Source organism: Eretmochelys imbricata, chromosome 1 (assembly GCF_965152235.1).
Source record: "Eretmochelys imbricata isolate rEreImb1 chromosome 1, rEreImb1.hap1, whole genome shotgun sequence".
In the NCBI taxonomy this organism is placed as follows: Eukaryota; Metazoa; Chordata; order Testudines; family Cheloniidae; genus Eretmochelys; species Eretmochelys imbricata.
In genome coordinates, this window is record NC_135572.1 from 314277280 (window position 1) to 314291912 (window position 14633).

The following is a 14633-nucleotide window of genomic DNA, read 5'->3' on the forward strand; positions in this document are numbered from 1 at the left end:
AAGGCAGTTGGAAAACAGTGGGAAAGATGGATCCAGGGTATAGTCTGGTAGGTCGCCCTTGAGTGCACCCTCAAAATGCTTGCTTGTCCCTCTGCTTATTGCGGGTCAGGCCTGATTGGGCAGATGGTGGAGGAGGGTGGCTCGGGCAGTGCTTGTAGCCCCTACTCTTCTTATGGGGCGGCTCCTGCCAGGGTTGACTCCTTTGACCCTGAGATGGCTGCAGTGTGAACCGTTTATGGGCTGGACCGGCGACATACAGCCCTAGAATTTGCAGGGTAGAGTGGGAGTCTTTCAGTCCTTGCAGCTTACTGTCCATCTGTTCTGCAAACAGGACCTGGCTGTCGAAGGGGAGGTGCTGCATCGACTGCTGAGCCTCAGGTGACAGACCTGAGAGGAGCAGCCAGGATGCCCTCTGCACGGAAATGGCCGAGGCCCTGGTGCAAACCACAGAGTCTGCTGTGTCTGAAGCTGCGTGGAGGGCCGCTCTGGCCGCCATCGTGCCCTATTCGAGGATCGCCCGGATTGCCACTGTGCCTCAACGTCGACCTGTTCAATTGAGACGAGTCCCTCGCGCGGGCCCTTTGGGATCTTCGGTGATCGGCGTTGGTAGACCAGCGATCTACGCCTCATGCTGCTCGTCTGGTGTCAGGACCTAGAGCAGGCCCAAGAGCCGGAGTGGGCCGGTCATCAGGAGGATCTCCCCGACTGTGGGAATTTGCATCTCAGTGACAGGTGCCAGCGGGCGGGTGACCAGTGGCTCCATTCAACCGATTGGTCGCATGATCGGTGCCGAGGCATTGGAGATGTGAAGGGTTGGTCTTGATGCTCATGTCAGGGGGTGCATGCCTCTGAAAGTCTGCGCCAGATTACCGGCGAGCCTTGCCTTGAATCCAGCTGTTGGTGCCCAGGGTTCGGAGACCGAAGAGGGCTTCTCTGAACCTGCCTCCCTACTTCCGAGGCATGACGGCTCCATGCAGGCGAGCGCTGGCGGGACATCTCCCGTGATAGGGAATGGTGCTGATGAATGGTGCCACTGAGGCGCGGACACGTGGAATGGTCCCAAGGCTTCAGCTGTAATGTGAGCCTTGCCGCTCAGGGTTGAAGCCTTCGGGCCTGGGCTTTGGCCCCAGGCCCTCGCAAGTGTAAGCCAGCCCCAACGACCCCATTAAAATGGGGTCGCGACCCACTTTGGGGTCCTGACCCACAGTTTGAGAACAGGTGTCTTAAACAATTCAGAAGGGAATAAAGGAATATGTGCCTCCTTCTGTTTATTTGGAACAGATTTTAATCTTGCCTTCCTCACAAGTGGATATGGATAAGGAAGAAGAGTATTCTGAAAAGAAGCAAGTGAATACAAGTTGATATTATTTTCTGGACTTGGTCCTAGGATTGCTCAGTCTGTGTTTCTGCCTTCTTTCTCCTTTAGAAGCTCTTGGAATGCTCCCAAGAAGATTGAAACTGTTGCATGTTGGTTCCTTCTTAAGCACTTGTAAATCCTTTCAATGGTGATGGTCATGCTCCTGGCTGAAAAAACTTGTGATCTAACTTGTTTATGCCAATTTAATTTGATTTCAAATATTGGCATAATCTGTTGAGCCCTTCTGCTGTTCTTAATCTCCCACTTCCATACTCTCAAATTATATAATAGATAAAAATAATGATAAATATTTTATACTATTTTGCCTTTCATTGAACGTTTTCAAAATACTTTATAAGCAATTATTTTGGTCTCAACCCTCTGTGAGGTATGAAAGTACTATCCCCATTTTGCATATGGAGAAAATGAAGCACATTCTAACATGTTCAAGATGACATGGCAATCCACAGCTGAGACAAGAACAGAAAGTTTCCCACATTCCACTCCTGTGCCTTAACTACATAAGCATTTCTTCCCTATAGGCCACAGAACACATTATGCATGAAACTGTTCATGTTGATGAAAACATCACATGTTTACAGGGGCCTCATATACTTTAATGTCAGAAGGGACCATCATGATCATCCAGTCTGACCACCACACATAACCTCACCCCCCACCTCAGAAAAAGGAACTGTTCAACCCATAATATGGCTCTTAGGAAACATATTAACAAGTCCTTACTAAGACACCTTGTTCTATAATAGGGTCTTGAATGCAACTCCTCTGGGTATTGTGCAATTTCCCCCCTTCATACAAAGCTCCCAATCCAAAAACAGTTATTTCATTCCTGCCCCACAACCATGATCACTTATGACAGTTTTCAGAGGAGATAAAAATTCATGGCCATGTGAAAAAAAGGTTACTCACCTTCTCGTAACTGTTGTTCCTCAAGATGTGCTGTTCATGTCCATTCCAATCAGGTGTGTGCGTGCGTAAGTGCACGTTGGCTGGAAGATTTTTCCCTTAGCAGCATCCGTCGGGTCGGCGTGGGCGCCCCCTGGAGTCGCGCCCTCATGGCGCCTAATATATAGTCCTGCTGACCCGCCACCCCTTCAGTTCCTTCTTGCCAGCTACTCCGACAGAGGGGTAGGGGGGTGGGTATTGGAATGGACGTGAACAACACATCTCGAAGAACAACAGTTACGAGAAGGTAAGCAACCGTTTTTTCTTCTTCGAGTGTTTGTTCATGTCGATTCCAATCAGGTGACTTACAAGCAAAATTAGGAGGTGGGGTCAGAGCTGTCCATTGACTGGAGTACTGCTCTACCAAAGGCTGCGTCATCTCTGGCTTGCCTAATAATCGCATAGTGTGCGGTGAAGCTGTGTATTGATGACCACGTTGCCGCCCTGCAGATTTCCTGGGTGGGGATTTGAGCCAGGAAAGCTGTTGATGAAGCTTGCGCCCTTGTAGAGTGTGCTGTTATCGGGGGCGCTGGGATCCCTGCTAGATTGTAGCACTCGGTAATGCAGGCCACAATCCATGATGAAATGTGCTGTGTCGAAACAGGCTGGCCCTTCATTCCGTCCGCTACTGAGACAAAGAGTTGTACCGACTTCCTGAACGGTTTCGTCCTCTCGATGTAAAAGCGCTCTACGGACATCGAGAGCATGGAGTCTCTGTGCCCGGCTACTCACATGAGGCTTGGGGTAGAAAACGGGGCGGAAAATGTCCTGGTTGACGTGGAACTGCGATACAACCTTCGGGAGGAAGGCCGGATGGGGCCTGAGCTGAACTTTGTCCTTAAAATATAGGGTGTAGGGCGACTCGTACATTACAGCCCTGAGCTCAGACACCCTCCGGGCTGATGTTATTGCCACAAGGAACGCGACCTTATAGGAAAGGTAGAACAGGGAGCATGTTGCTAGAGGCTCAAAGGAATGCCCTATGAGCCTAGAGAGGACCAAGTTAATGTCCCAAGCAGGAACCGGTTGGCAGATGGGCGGGTACAACCCGTCGAGGCCCTTCAGGAAGCAACTGACCAGGGGGTTAGCAAAAACCGAGCGGCCCTGTACCCCCGGATGGAAAGCCGAGATGGCAGCCAGGTGTACTCTTCTAGAAGACAAGGAGAGACCTTTCTGCTTTAGGTGGAAAAGATAATCCAAAATTTGGGGCACTGAGGCTAGCGCCGGGGGAAAGTCGTGCTGAGCTCACCAGATTGAAAATCTCTTCCACTTGGCCAGGTACGTGGCCCTAGTGGAGGGTTTCCTACTGCCCAGGAAAACCTGTCTGACTTGTTCTGAACAGGAGAGCTCAAACAGATTCAGCCATGGAGCCTCCATGCTGTGAGATGTAGCGACCGCAGGTTCAGGTGCAGGAGCCACCCGTGATCCTGTATGAGAAGGTCCAGGAAGAGTGGTAAGGTAATCGGGGTTCCCACTGACATGTCTAGGAGAGACATGTAACAATGTTGGTGGGGCCAGGCTGGTGCTATGAGGATCTTGAGGAGGACCTTGTGTACAAGCGGTAGGGGTGGGAAGGCATTTAGGAGTGGACCCCCACTATGGAGGAGGAACACATCTGCTGTGAAGCCCGGACTGTGATTCTGGAAGGAGCAGAACTGCTGACACTTCCTGTTGCGTCGCGTGGCAAAGAGGTCAATCAGGGGACAGCCCCACTTCTGGAAAGTGAGGATGCAACATCCGGGCAAAGGGACCACTCGTGGATGTGAAAAGACTGCTGAGGTGGTCCACCAACTCGTTCTGAACCCCTGGAAGGTACAACGCCTGTAGATCAACTGAATACTCTATACAAAAGTCCCATAACCTGAGGGCTTCCTGGCACAGGGAAGAGGAGCGTGCACCCACTTGTTTGTTGATATAGAACATCGCGGTCGTATTGTCCGTCATGACCGATACACATCGACTTGCCAGATACGGCTGGAATGACTGGCACGCTACGCGTACCGCCCTGAGCTCCCTGACATTGATATGAAGATGGAGATCTGTCTGTGACCAGAGGTCCTGACTCCTGTGGCCCCCAAGATGAGCTCCCCACCCCAAATCTGATACGTCCGTCACTAGCACTAGGGATGGTTGTGGGGCAGCTAAGGGAAGTCCTGAGCACACCTGCTGAGCGTCCATTGACCACAGGAGCAATAGGGCGAGGCAGGGTCATGATCCTGTCCAAGCTGTCCCTGGCAGGTCTGTACACTGACGCAAGCCACGACTGCAGCGGTTGAAGCCTGAGTCTGGCGTGCTGAACCACATACATACAGGCCTCCATGCGGCCAAAAAGTTTGAGACAATTTCTTGTGGTGGTGGTGGGGAACTGCCTGAGTCCCTGGATCATGGCGTCGAGGGCCTGGAATCTCGCCTGCGGGAGGAATGCTCTGGCTTGGGTTGAGTCCAGAACCCCCACTATGAACTACATCCTCTGGACTGGGGACAAGTCAATTTCGCCTCATTCAGAAGCAGGCCCAGATTCTCGAAGGTGGCTCTGATGAATGCCACCTGAGCTTTCACCTGAGCCCTGGATCGGCCTTTGATCAGCCAGTCATCGAGGTATGGGAACATCTGTACCTGATGTCTCTGCAGAAAAGTGACGACTGCCATGCACTTGGTGAAGACTAGAGGTGCTGCTGACAGGCCGAAAGGGAGGGCAGTAAATTGGTAATGGGAACCATTGACCACAAACCTGAGGAACTTTCTGTGGTTGTGCGTGATTGCTATGTGAAAATATGCATCCTTCAAGTTGAGGGGGGCATACCAGTCTGATGGATCCAGTGAAGGGATAATGGAGGTCAGGGAGACCATGTGGAACCTGAGTTTCCTCACAAACTTGTTGAGGTCGCGCAGACCCAGGATAGGCCTGAGGCCGCCTTTGGCCTTCGGTATTAGGAAATAGCGGGAATAGAAAACCTTGCCCCTGTGCTCCAGTGGAACCTCCTCTACCGGCCCCAGTGCTACGAGCGATTACACCTCCTGAATGAGAAGTTGCTCGTGAGAAGAGTCCCTGAAGAGGGACGGGGAAGGGGGGTGGAAGGGCAGGAGGACACAGAATTGGATGGAGTATCCCCGGCTCTACTGCGCGAAGCACCCAGCAGTCCAAAGTTATATGGGACCATGCACCATAGAAAGGGGATAGTCAGAAGGAATCGGTAAGGCGGGGTAGATCCTGTCTCTGGTCTGGCATGCCGTCCTCGACCATACCTTCAAAAGGCCGGTTTAGGGCCAGAGGGTGGTTTGGGCTGGCCTTGATTAGTGGAGGAATGTTGCCTTCTCCTACCGCTCTGGTTCCTCCTCCTAGAATTGTCCTGGCGGTTCTGCTGCTGGAACCTTGAGTAGGTTGTGGGCGGAAGTGTCTCCACTGTGGGGTGGGGGCATGCAAGCCCAAGGATCTGAGGGTGGCTTGGGAACCTTTTAGGCTCTGAAGCCATTTGTCCATCTTTTCTGAAAAGAGTCTCACCCTCAAACAGGAGGTCCTGAACTGTCTGTTGGACTTTGTAGGGCAACCCTGAGACTTGCAACCAGGCCCCCCGCCGCATAGCCACTCCTGTTGCCATGACTCTTGTGGCAGCGTCGGCAACTTCTAAAGCTATGTGCAATGAAGCGTGGGAGACTAATTTCCCTTCTTCCACCAAGGCAGTGAACTCTGACCGAGAGTCCAAAGGGACGAGCTCCATGAACTTTGCCATTGAAGCACAGGTGCTATAAGAGTACCTGCTCACAATGGCCTGCTGGTTAGCAATACGGAGTTGTAACCCACCAGTGGAGTAGACTTTTCTACCCAGAAGGTCCAGGCATTTAGCGTCCCTATTCTTTGGGTAAGGACCTTGGAAACCTTGTCTTTCCCGTTGGTTAGCTGCATCGACCACTAGCGAGTCCGGAGGCGGATGGGAGTAGAGATGCTCAAAACTTCTGGAGGGGACGAAGTACCGCCGCTCATTACGTTTGGCAGTGGGTGACAGGGATGCCGGTGTCTGCCACAGGGTCTTAGTGGTGTCCACCACCGTCTTTATGAGGGTAACGCTACCCGTGAAGGCCCCGAGGGTGCTAGGATGTCCACCATGGGATCCGTGTCTTCCATCACCTCCTCGGCCTTGATGCCCAGACCTTGGGCAGCCCTGCGGAGCAACTTCTGTAGGACTCTGTTATCCTCTAACGCAGCAGCTATAGTCGTCCCTGCCAACGCTTTGTCTGGCGACGAGGAGGAGGAAGCGTGTGCCAGTAGTGGAAGCTCTCTACCATCTGCCCTGGAGGGTCACGTGACTCCCAGGGCAGCATTGGAGGAAGTGGTGCCAGGGCCATAGGTGTCGTAGCAAACGTCGGCATCAGCATCAGTCTCACCGGAGACAGCTGAGTCAGCACGCTCAAGGAGCTGCCGGGGTCAGGGAGGGGGGCGAGGTGCCTGCATCGAGGTTGACACAGACAATGGTGCAGGTGTGGGAGACAGGTGCGTCAATGTCGTGAAGGCCGATGCCGAAGTCAGAGCTGAGCACGGTGCCGGAGTTGATGACGGGGCCAGAGGCAAAGGCGTCGGGACCGTAGGTGCCGGAGTGGATGCACAGTGGAAGGCGGCACGAAAGTGGCGGAGGCCACTGAAGATGTCACTGAGTGTGCGCCCCTGGTGATAAGCCCAGGGAATCCAGAAGGGCCACTTAGGTGGATACTGCCACTGCAGAGGCCACGTCTGATGCTCCCTTCTGTCTCTGCCCGACCTCGCTCTAAGGCTTCTGCTCCTACTTGAGCGGTGGGAGTCGGGCTCCGACTCTGGGGTCTCAGACACCGAAGACCACAGAGGAGCTGATCATCAGTGCCTCGAATGTCAAGAGCTCAGGGAGTGGGAAGGCGCTCTGTCGGTGCGTGTAGGTGCCGATGGACAAGGCGAAGGGGAGTGCCTCGACATCATAGCCAGCTTTCCCTTCGCACTGGAGGACGGAGCTCCGTCGGCGCTAAGGGTTCCTCCATGGCAGGCGAGAACAGTGCTGTCAGGTGAAGGAGATCTCTGGCGGCCGCGTATGCTTCCGGCGTGGATGGGAGCTGCAGCTGCTGTGTAGGTGCTGGTGATCGAGGTGGGGCTGGAATCGACTGCCTCACCTGGACAGGAGTCGACACGGCCCCGGAAGGAGACGCTGAGGAGTGTCCCGCCTGGGGTCACACATCTCGAGGCTTAGCCAGAGGAGAACGGTCGTCTGGCTTTTTCTTGTTTTGAGGCACTGGAGAATGGGAGCAGTGCCTACTATCAGATGGTCCCGCGAGGAGCTGTGGCGGTGCCAAGCGTCCTTGAAGGAGTCCTTCCTCGGCATCGAAGTTGCTGACGGTGCCGGGGCGCTCCACGTTGAGGACGACGCCATACAGGTCGGGTCAATTGAGCCTGGGTCGGAGTGGGGGCGTAGGTCTGCATCCATGAGGATCACCTTCAGCCGCTGTTCCCTTTCTTTAAGTGTTCTCGGGCGGAAGTCGCAGCAGATCTTACAACAATCTTTCTGATGGGTCTCCCCCAGGCACTGAAGATACGACGAGTGCGGGTCAGTCTTCTGCACGTGCTTGGCACAGGCCAGGCAGTTCTTGAAGCTCAGGGACCGCGGCATGCCATGGCACCGGGGCTGAAGTTGTGGGGGGGGAACCCCAACTACTATACTATGCTATACTATTAACTGGTGTACTACTAAAAACAAACTAACCATATACACGGAATAGAGAAGAAAACTTGCTGAGCAAAAGCCAAGGGAAGTTCCAGCCACCGTCACTAGCGGTAAGAAGGAATTGAAGGGGTGGCGGGTCAGCAGGGCTATATATTAGGCGCCATGAGGGCGCGACTCCAGGGGGGGCCCAGGACAACCCGATGGATGCTGCTAAGGGAAAAATCTTCCGGCCAACGTGCACTTACGCGCACACACACCTGATTGGAATTGACATGAACAAGCACTCGAAGAATTGTGTCTTTTAATTTACCTGCTGATTTAGCTGTTCTTCTAAATTGATTTTTGCTGTCTGTAAGCCTGTTATCAAGTCTTCAAGGCGATTATGAACCTATACAAGCATTAAAAAAATATATCACATTTGTAACTTTCCACACTCAAGTTCATATACAGTTATAGAACAAAAGTGATGCAAAGAAACAAACAAGTATTGTGAAAATTTCTAAGGGCAGTCAGACATATTCAAAGAATATTTCCCTTTTTGTATTATACATACCAATCTCATCTGTTTTGATGTCTACGTCAACTGATTATTTCCCCTAACATTCCAGACATTATGGGACAGATTTTCAAAGGGCTTCTGAAAACGTGCTAATAAAATTGAGAAGAAGTCGTTCATCTGCTAAATGAAAATCCACATTCTTTTCTAAATTAAAAAACCACAAATATTATTTATATTTGAGATCCTATTTGATTTTGGAAGCCGTGTGCAATGTGTTGCAATGCAGGAGGTGCAGGTTCAGGAACCACTGAGAGATTCCAATTCCAATAGACTAGTGGAATTTGGAAACATCAGAAGCATTATGGCCATCACCTTTATAAAGAAATGGTTTAGATTTTTCTCAGGTGTTCAGGGAGAGGATGGACTGAAAGGGGCAAGTTATACGTTGTGCGTAGTTAGGGTTTTAAGCTATTATGGTAGATAAAATGAATATAGAAGAAAATGTAAAAATAGCTTTGTATGTATAATAGTTTCAATGTTTATATTGTGTTTTCTACTTTTTGTAAGGTGCTCAGAGCAATGAGTGAGTGCTTGAAATCAGTCAAAAAAAGAAAAAAAAACTGTGCTTTATAGAAAGGATAATTTATGTGATGGCCCCCACAAGATTAAAAAAGGACGGTCAATCCAGAGAGGATGACAAATTACCAATAATTTGCCTTCACAGAGTATTTTGACTCAACAATTCTATGTGTCACACGTCTATGAACTATGTAAAATGCAGTAACTGTTGTGAAAGCATGCATACCCTATTCTCAGAATCAAATATTCAAGGCAAAAATTATAATAAAGTTCACAGCCTAAATAACCCCCGTTTTTTACTGTGGCTCATCATCTAGCAGAGAACTTAGAAGAAGTGTGGATCTTCAGAGTCAACATACAAGTCTCCTATGTTATTTGCCATATATAGAGAGAAACATAGAGGAGCCTCTGTTCAGATCCATTCAATTAATCTCTAAATCCAGGCCTGTTATTACACTGCAGGTGTCTCAGTACCTTAGGGTATACGGTGGTAATTCATTACATATAAAATCTCTTCCACAGCATGCCTAGAAAAAGCCTAATAGCATCTTCTTCTCCCGACCCCAAAACTACTTCCCACTTACTTCAGTGATAGAATCTTCTCCCGTGATTGAAATAGACTGTGGATACCAAGAATAATTCCTCTCAGAACAACTTGCTTCTGCTACCATTTCTCCTCAGTTTCCACACAGTCCAACTCAGAGAGCTACAGGACTATGTGACAAAAGGTCTATCTTTGAGAAAGAGGTGTACGGTAAGATGAGTCTATATTAGACCTGAAAACAATGGCCTTCATAGCTAATTGGGAAAGATGAAAACTAATGATGCTCCCCATATTGCTTTGCCAGTTGGGTGGATTGGACAGTTCAATATCTGTGCCCATTCATATTTGATTTCTCTATGGCGCTGCCTACAAGGGTGTCAATTAGTGACAACTGTTGTGGTGATTTCTCTGATGTGGACCTTATTTAAATGAAAAGCTAGCCATCACAGAAGAAAAACGGATCTTAAACAAAAAGTCAACATCTCACAAAAAGAAAAGTAGTACTTGTGGCACCTTAGAGACTAACCAATTTATTTGATATTTATTTATTTGCATCCGATGAAGTGAGCTGTAGCTCACGAAAGCTTATGCTCAAATAAATTGGTTAGTCTCTAAGGTGCCACAAGTACTCCTTTTCTTTTTGCGAATACAGACTAACACAGCTGTTACTCTGAAACATCTCACAAAAGGTACCTACCACAGGGATCCAACTTTGTTGTTTATTGCACATCACTAAACATAGTATTAGGAAGCAAAGGAAAAAAGCAACTATACATAGCAAAACCAACCTCTGCTTATAGAAAAATCTCATCAGCTGACAACCTAAAAATGATTTTTTCCTTCTATACATGTGTTCTTCCCCTATTCATTGCATATTTAAACCTTTAGAGTTCTTTCATTTAGATTATGTTAAAGAAATTCTAGCCATGAAATCAGTTGTTAAAACTGAGAAGCCGACATATAATACAAGGGATGTAATTCTATTCAGATGTTCTGATGATGTCATTTAGCATCAGCAGACTAGTGCGGAAGTATTTTGTCACCAAAATCCCAAGGGAATTTCCATTTATTAGCTGGTTACATACATATTTTTAACAATTTGCATCTCTAATGAATGTTTGAAAACTTGTCTGATTTAAAGTCAAACATTCACATTAGTAAAAAGAAAAGGAGTACTTGTGGCACCTTAAAGACTAACCAATTTATTTGAGCATGAGCTGTAGCTCACGAAAGCTCATGCTCAAATAAATTGGTTAGTCTCTAAGGTGCCACAAGTACTCCTTTTCTTTTTGCGAATACAGACTAACATGGCTGTTACTCTGAAACCTGTCATTCACATTAGTATTAATAATAAAATATATCATACTGAAACTGATTTAATATATAATGTCAGATGTATAATAATAATACATATAATGCCATTTAAAAGTTTTCAGAAACCAAGTATTTGGCTATATTAGACTGGGATTTTCATAAGAGCGTAACTCCAACAGATCTGAGAATCTATTTCCTTTAGGCTCCTTTGAAAATCCCAGCCTTAATGCATAGATGCAATAAACTCACAAGAAAGTTAAGCCTGTGGGTGACTTACAGAAGCAGAATCCTGCAGGTCTTTCTGAAGTACCTCAATTCTGATTGTTTGCTGTTTGGTTGTAGCTTCCAATCTGGCATTTTCAATTTCTAGTCTTAAAATCAAATATACTTTTTAATATGTAACAATATAATTTTTCTGGACAAGTCTCTAAATCCACAATAGCACAAAACTTGAAATAGTTTTGAAATAATCATTTACATATGAATTTCATAATCTAAAATTCATTTTAAAATTGTATCTAGTATTTAATTCTGTAATATTTAATTGTGTATTAGCAAAAGTCCTTTTATTTCTGGCCATATTTTAACAATAAAACCTGGTTTCAACATATTGGCAATTTTCTTACCTTTGTATATGTTCTTCCAGTTGTTTTATAGCATTATTTGTTCCAGATGATGCTATTAGAAGGTCTTGCAATTTCTGGGAAGAAGCATTCACTTCTCGTTCCTTACTATCTAATGCATTCTTCAAATCATGAACACGTCGTTCAGACTGAATATATTGATCTTCCGATTCTTGCAGCTGTAAACAAATCAAATTTAAGGTAACTGACGTTTGAAGTGCAAGTATTTAAATCATTATTGAATTTCAGATGAAAATTCAACTTCCTGTACATACACATTTGTTTTAAATAAATCCCTAGTCCATTTCCTTTCCTTTCCGTCCAGATGTATGAAAGCCTTGTCCATGCCTTATCTTCTTCCTCAATTACTGCAACACCCTCCATACTGGCCTCACTAGTCCCATATTGCTCCTCTCCAATTTGTCCAAAACAGAGCTGCAAAAATGATTTCTCCTCATCTTATAAGACCACGTCACTCTTTGAATGTCTTCACTTGCTCCTCCTTGCCCACTATATCTTGTTTAAAATTTGGCTCCAGCAAGTATAAGCCAGCCCCAGCTACCCCATTAAAACGGGGTCGTGATCCACTTTGGGGTCCTGACCCACAGTTTGAGAACCGCTGAACTAGATAATATGTTAAGTAAAAGATATATACATGCATCGCTTTGTCCAAGTGAGTTAGTGAGCTAAGTTACTCTAAGACAAATTGTTATCAGGTATGTACCACAGTTATAAAAGAATGTAAATTACTTAAATGTCACTGTGTTTTAGATGCCTAGAAATAATGTTAAGTCAATAAGTGTTTAAAGTGCTGAGACGAAGAAAACTACTCATTGTACTACTCTAAACATAAATTGTATGTAGGTGCTGAAAAAGAGATAATGAATACAGCAACTGGAGCGTATACATTTTTCAGAACACATGGTTTGTGATGTCACAAAATGGACAGCTCCTTAGATAATAGAGAAAAGTGTGAATTGAAGAGTTTATTGTTTCTAATGTAAGAGATAAACCATTATTAAAGTTACAAGTTACCCGTAGTTATATGTACTGGTGAATAACAATAAAATGAGAAGTGGCTTTGAATCATCAAGTGCACACTTGATGTTAGTAGGTGTGTGTGTGTGTGTGGAAAAGGAATAGGTTTAATTGGGTTCTAGTTTATAACATGAGTTTTGCTTCTCTAAGCATTCAAGAATAGGTTTAGCTTAGAATTATGTGGTAAGATGATTTTAAATTGAATTGACATTTCAGTAGTTAAAGCAATTTAAATTTCTAACTTTAGAATTTTTTTGATTGAACTGTTTTGATAATTGTACAGTATTTGATTTGTATAAAGCTTGTCTAGCAATTTGGCAAAAGACTTGTATTAAGTTTCCATAGTGATACCAAATTATTTCCACAAAATAATACACAAAAAGTTTTATCACTGAGTGATAAAATTTTGTACCTTTCAGTTACTGTGATTTGATGTATTACTTCAACAAGTGTAGCATCCTATGTCAAAGCAATTCACTTAAACCTTGTAAACACTATCCTATAAATATTTTTAGTTTGCTTTCTGTAAACTTATTTTTTTTAAATTCTATTCTGATAACACAAAGTCTTCAGATATGTCAAATGCAGACAATAAAGTTTTCAGGCTCTATGGCAAAACTCCTCATTTGAATAGTTAATCACATTCCCCCGTCTCCTGGGGGAAGGCTGCTAATCAGAGTTACAACATGTGCCTGAGGAATAGCCTACTTCCTCCAAAAAGGGCAACTGCAACCACCACTGGTCCTATCCTCCTCGCCTGCAAAGAAGTCTTTGGAATTGGCTGGAGAGAAGCTCGATTTTAGTACCAATACACAACTCTTTCTGGCTTCCAGCTCTACGTACACTTCCAAGACTAGAAGGGTGACAAAAAGGATTGAAACTACACTTCCAATCCTGCCCCATTCCGCACCACCACAGCCTGAGGCAGAAGCACAGAGTAAAGGAGTTTCTGATCCTGCTCCCTGCTTCAGTCCTCAGAAGAGGGGGTGAAGAGTTAAGTGTTTTCCTAAAAATAAAGAGGGTGGAGAGAAAATAAAATGCTTGGGATGGCAGAGAGGATGAAATGCTTTGTAGGAGGGGGCTGAAAATTGAATTGTTAGAGGAAAAATGGAGAAAGAAGAGAGGATTGATAAATTCTAGGAGCAGGGAGGACAGAATCAGTTATTTGCAGGTATTCTGAACTGATCAGTTGGAGAACTGCTGCTGCTCCAAAATTCAGTGAATTAATCAGAAATTAATGCATGTTTAATTGATTAGTTAAAATTATTTACCTTGTGTTTTGCACTGTATCTGTCCTAATACTCTCACATTAAATGCCCTACTCTAGTCTTTCTAGTGCACGTGCACAGATCTTCTTGCTGCTGCCAATAAAATATGTTGTCCCAATTCTGCTTAAAATGGAGATTAGACTTTCTGCAATGTTTAGAAGAAAAATATAGTAATGAGAAACAACTATTTTTACCTATAGTTAATGAGGGCTGACATCATGCAGAACATTTTTCTTGAATGCTTAGAGAAGCAAAACTCATGTTATAAACTAGAACCCAATTAAACTATTCAATTACTTTACACTTAAAGAAAAAAATGAAAATTTTAAAAGGCCAATTTTGCGTTTCCTCACCCTGCTTCAAGACTTTAGCGTGACCATAATAGTTAAAGTAAAGCTACTATTAGACGACAAAGGACTCCCTCCCTTCATAACATTGAAGTCAAAGGAAAGTGTACAAGTTTAACCACAAGGTGACTGTTGTGACAAAACATCAGTAAAACACTAGCAACAGAAATTACCTTCTGATTTTATGTGACAAAATAAGACACTAGATATACTTGTATTTGAAATGTCATACTATCATAATCTTTAAAATAGACTCCTATTAGAAAGATTCCATTTAGTTTTATGAATTGTGACATCTCGTAATATCTTGCCATTTATAACAAAGTAAATGAAATTAATTCATGAATACAACTGTATTTGATATTATTCTCAAAATAAGCAGAACGTTATATTTTTCACTATTTGTAAAATCAATGA

At 45.3% G+C, this 14633-nt stretch overlaps 1 protein-coding gene across 1 annotated transcript in view; it reads right to left on the reverse strand.

Annotated features, from left to right (window-relative positions):
• The window catches only part of ANKRD26 (ankyrin repeat domain 26), a 195138-nt gene that overhangs the window by 61009 nt on the left and 119496 nt on the right, over positions 1 to 14633 (reverse strand). The window contains exons 30-32 of the mRNA XM_077834346.1: positions 11567 to 11742; positions 11218 to 11311; positions 8315 to 8392 (exon numbers count right to left, since the gene is read on the reverse strand). Coding sequence (XP_077690472.1) covers positions 8315 to 8392; positions 11218 to 11311; positions 11567 to 11742 — 348 coding nt within the window. The remainder of the gene's footprint in view (positions 1 to 8314; positions 8393 to 11217; positions 11312 to 11566; positions 11743 to 14633) is intronic.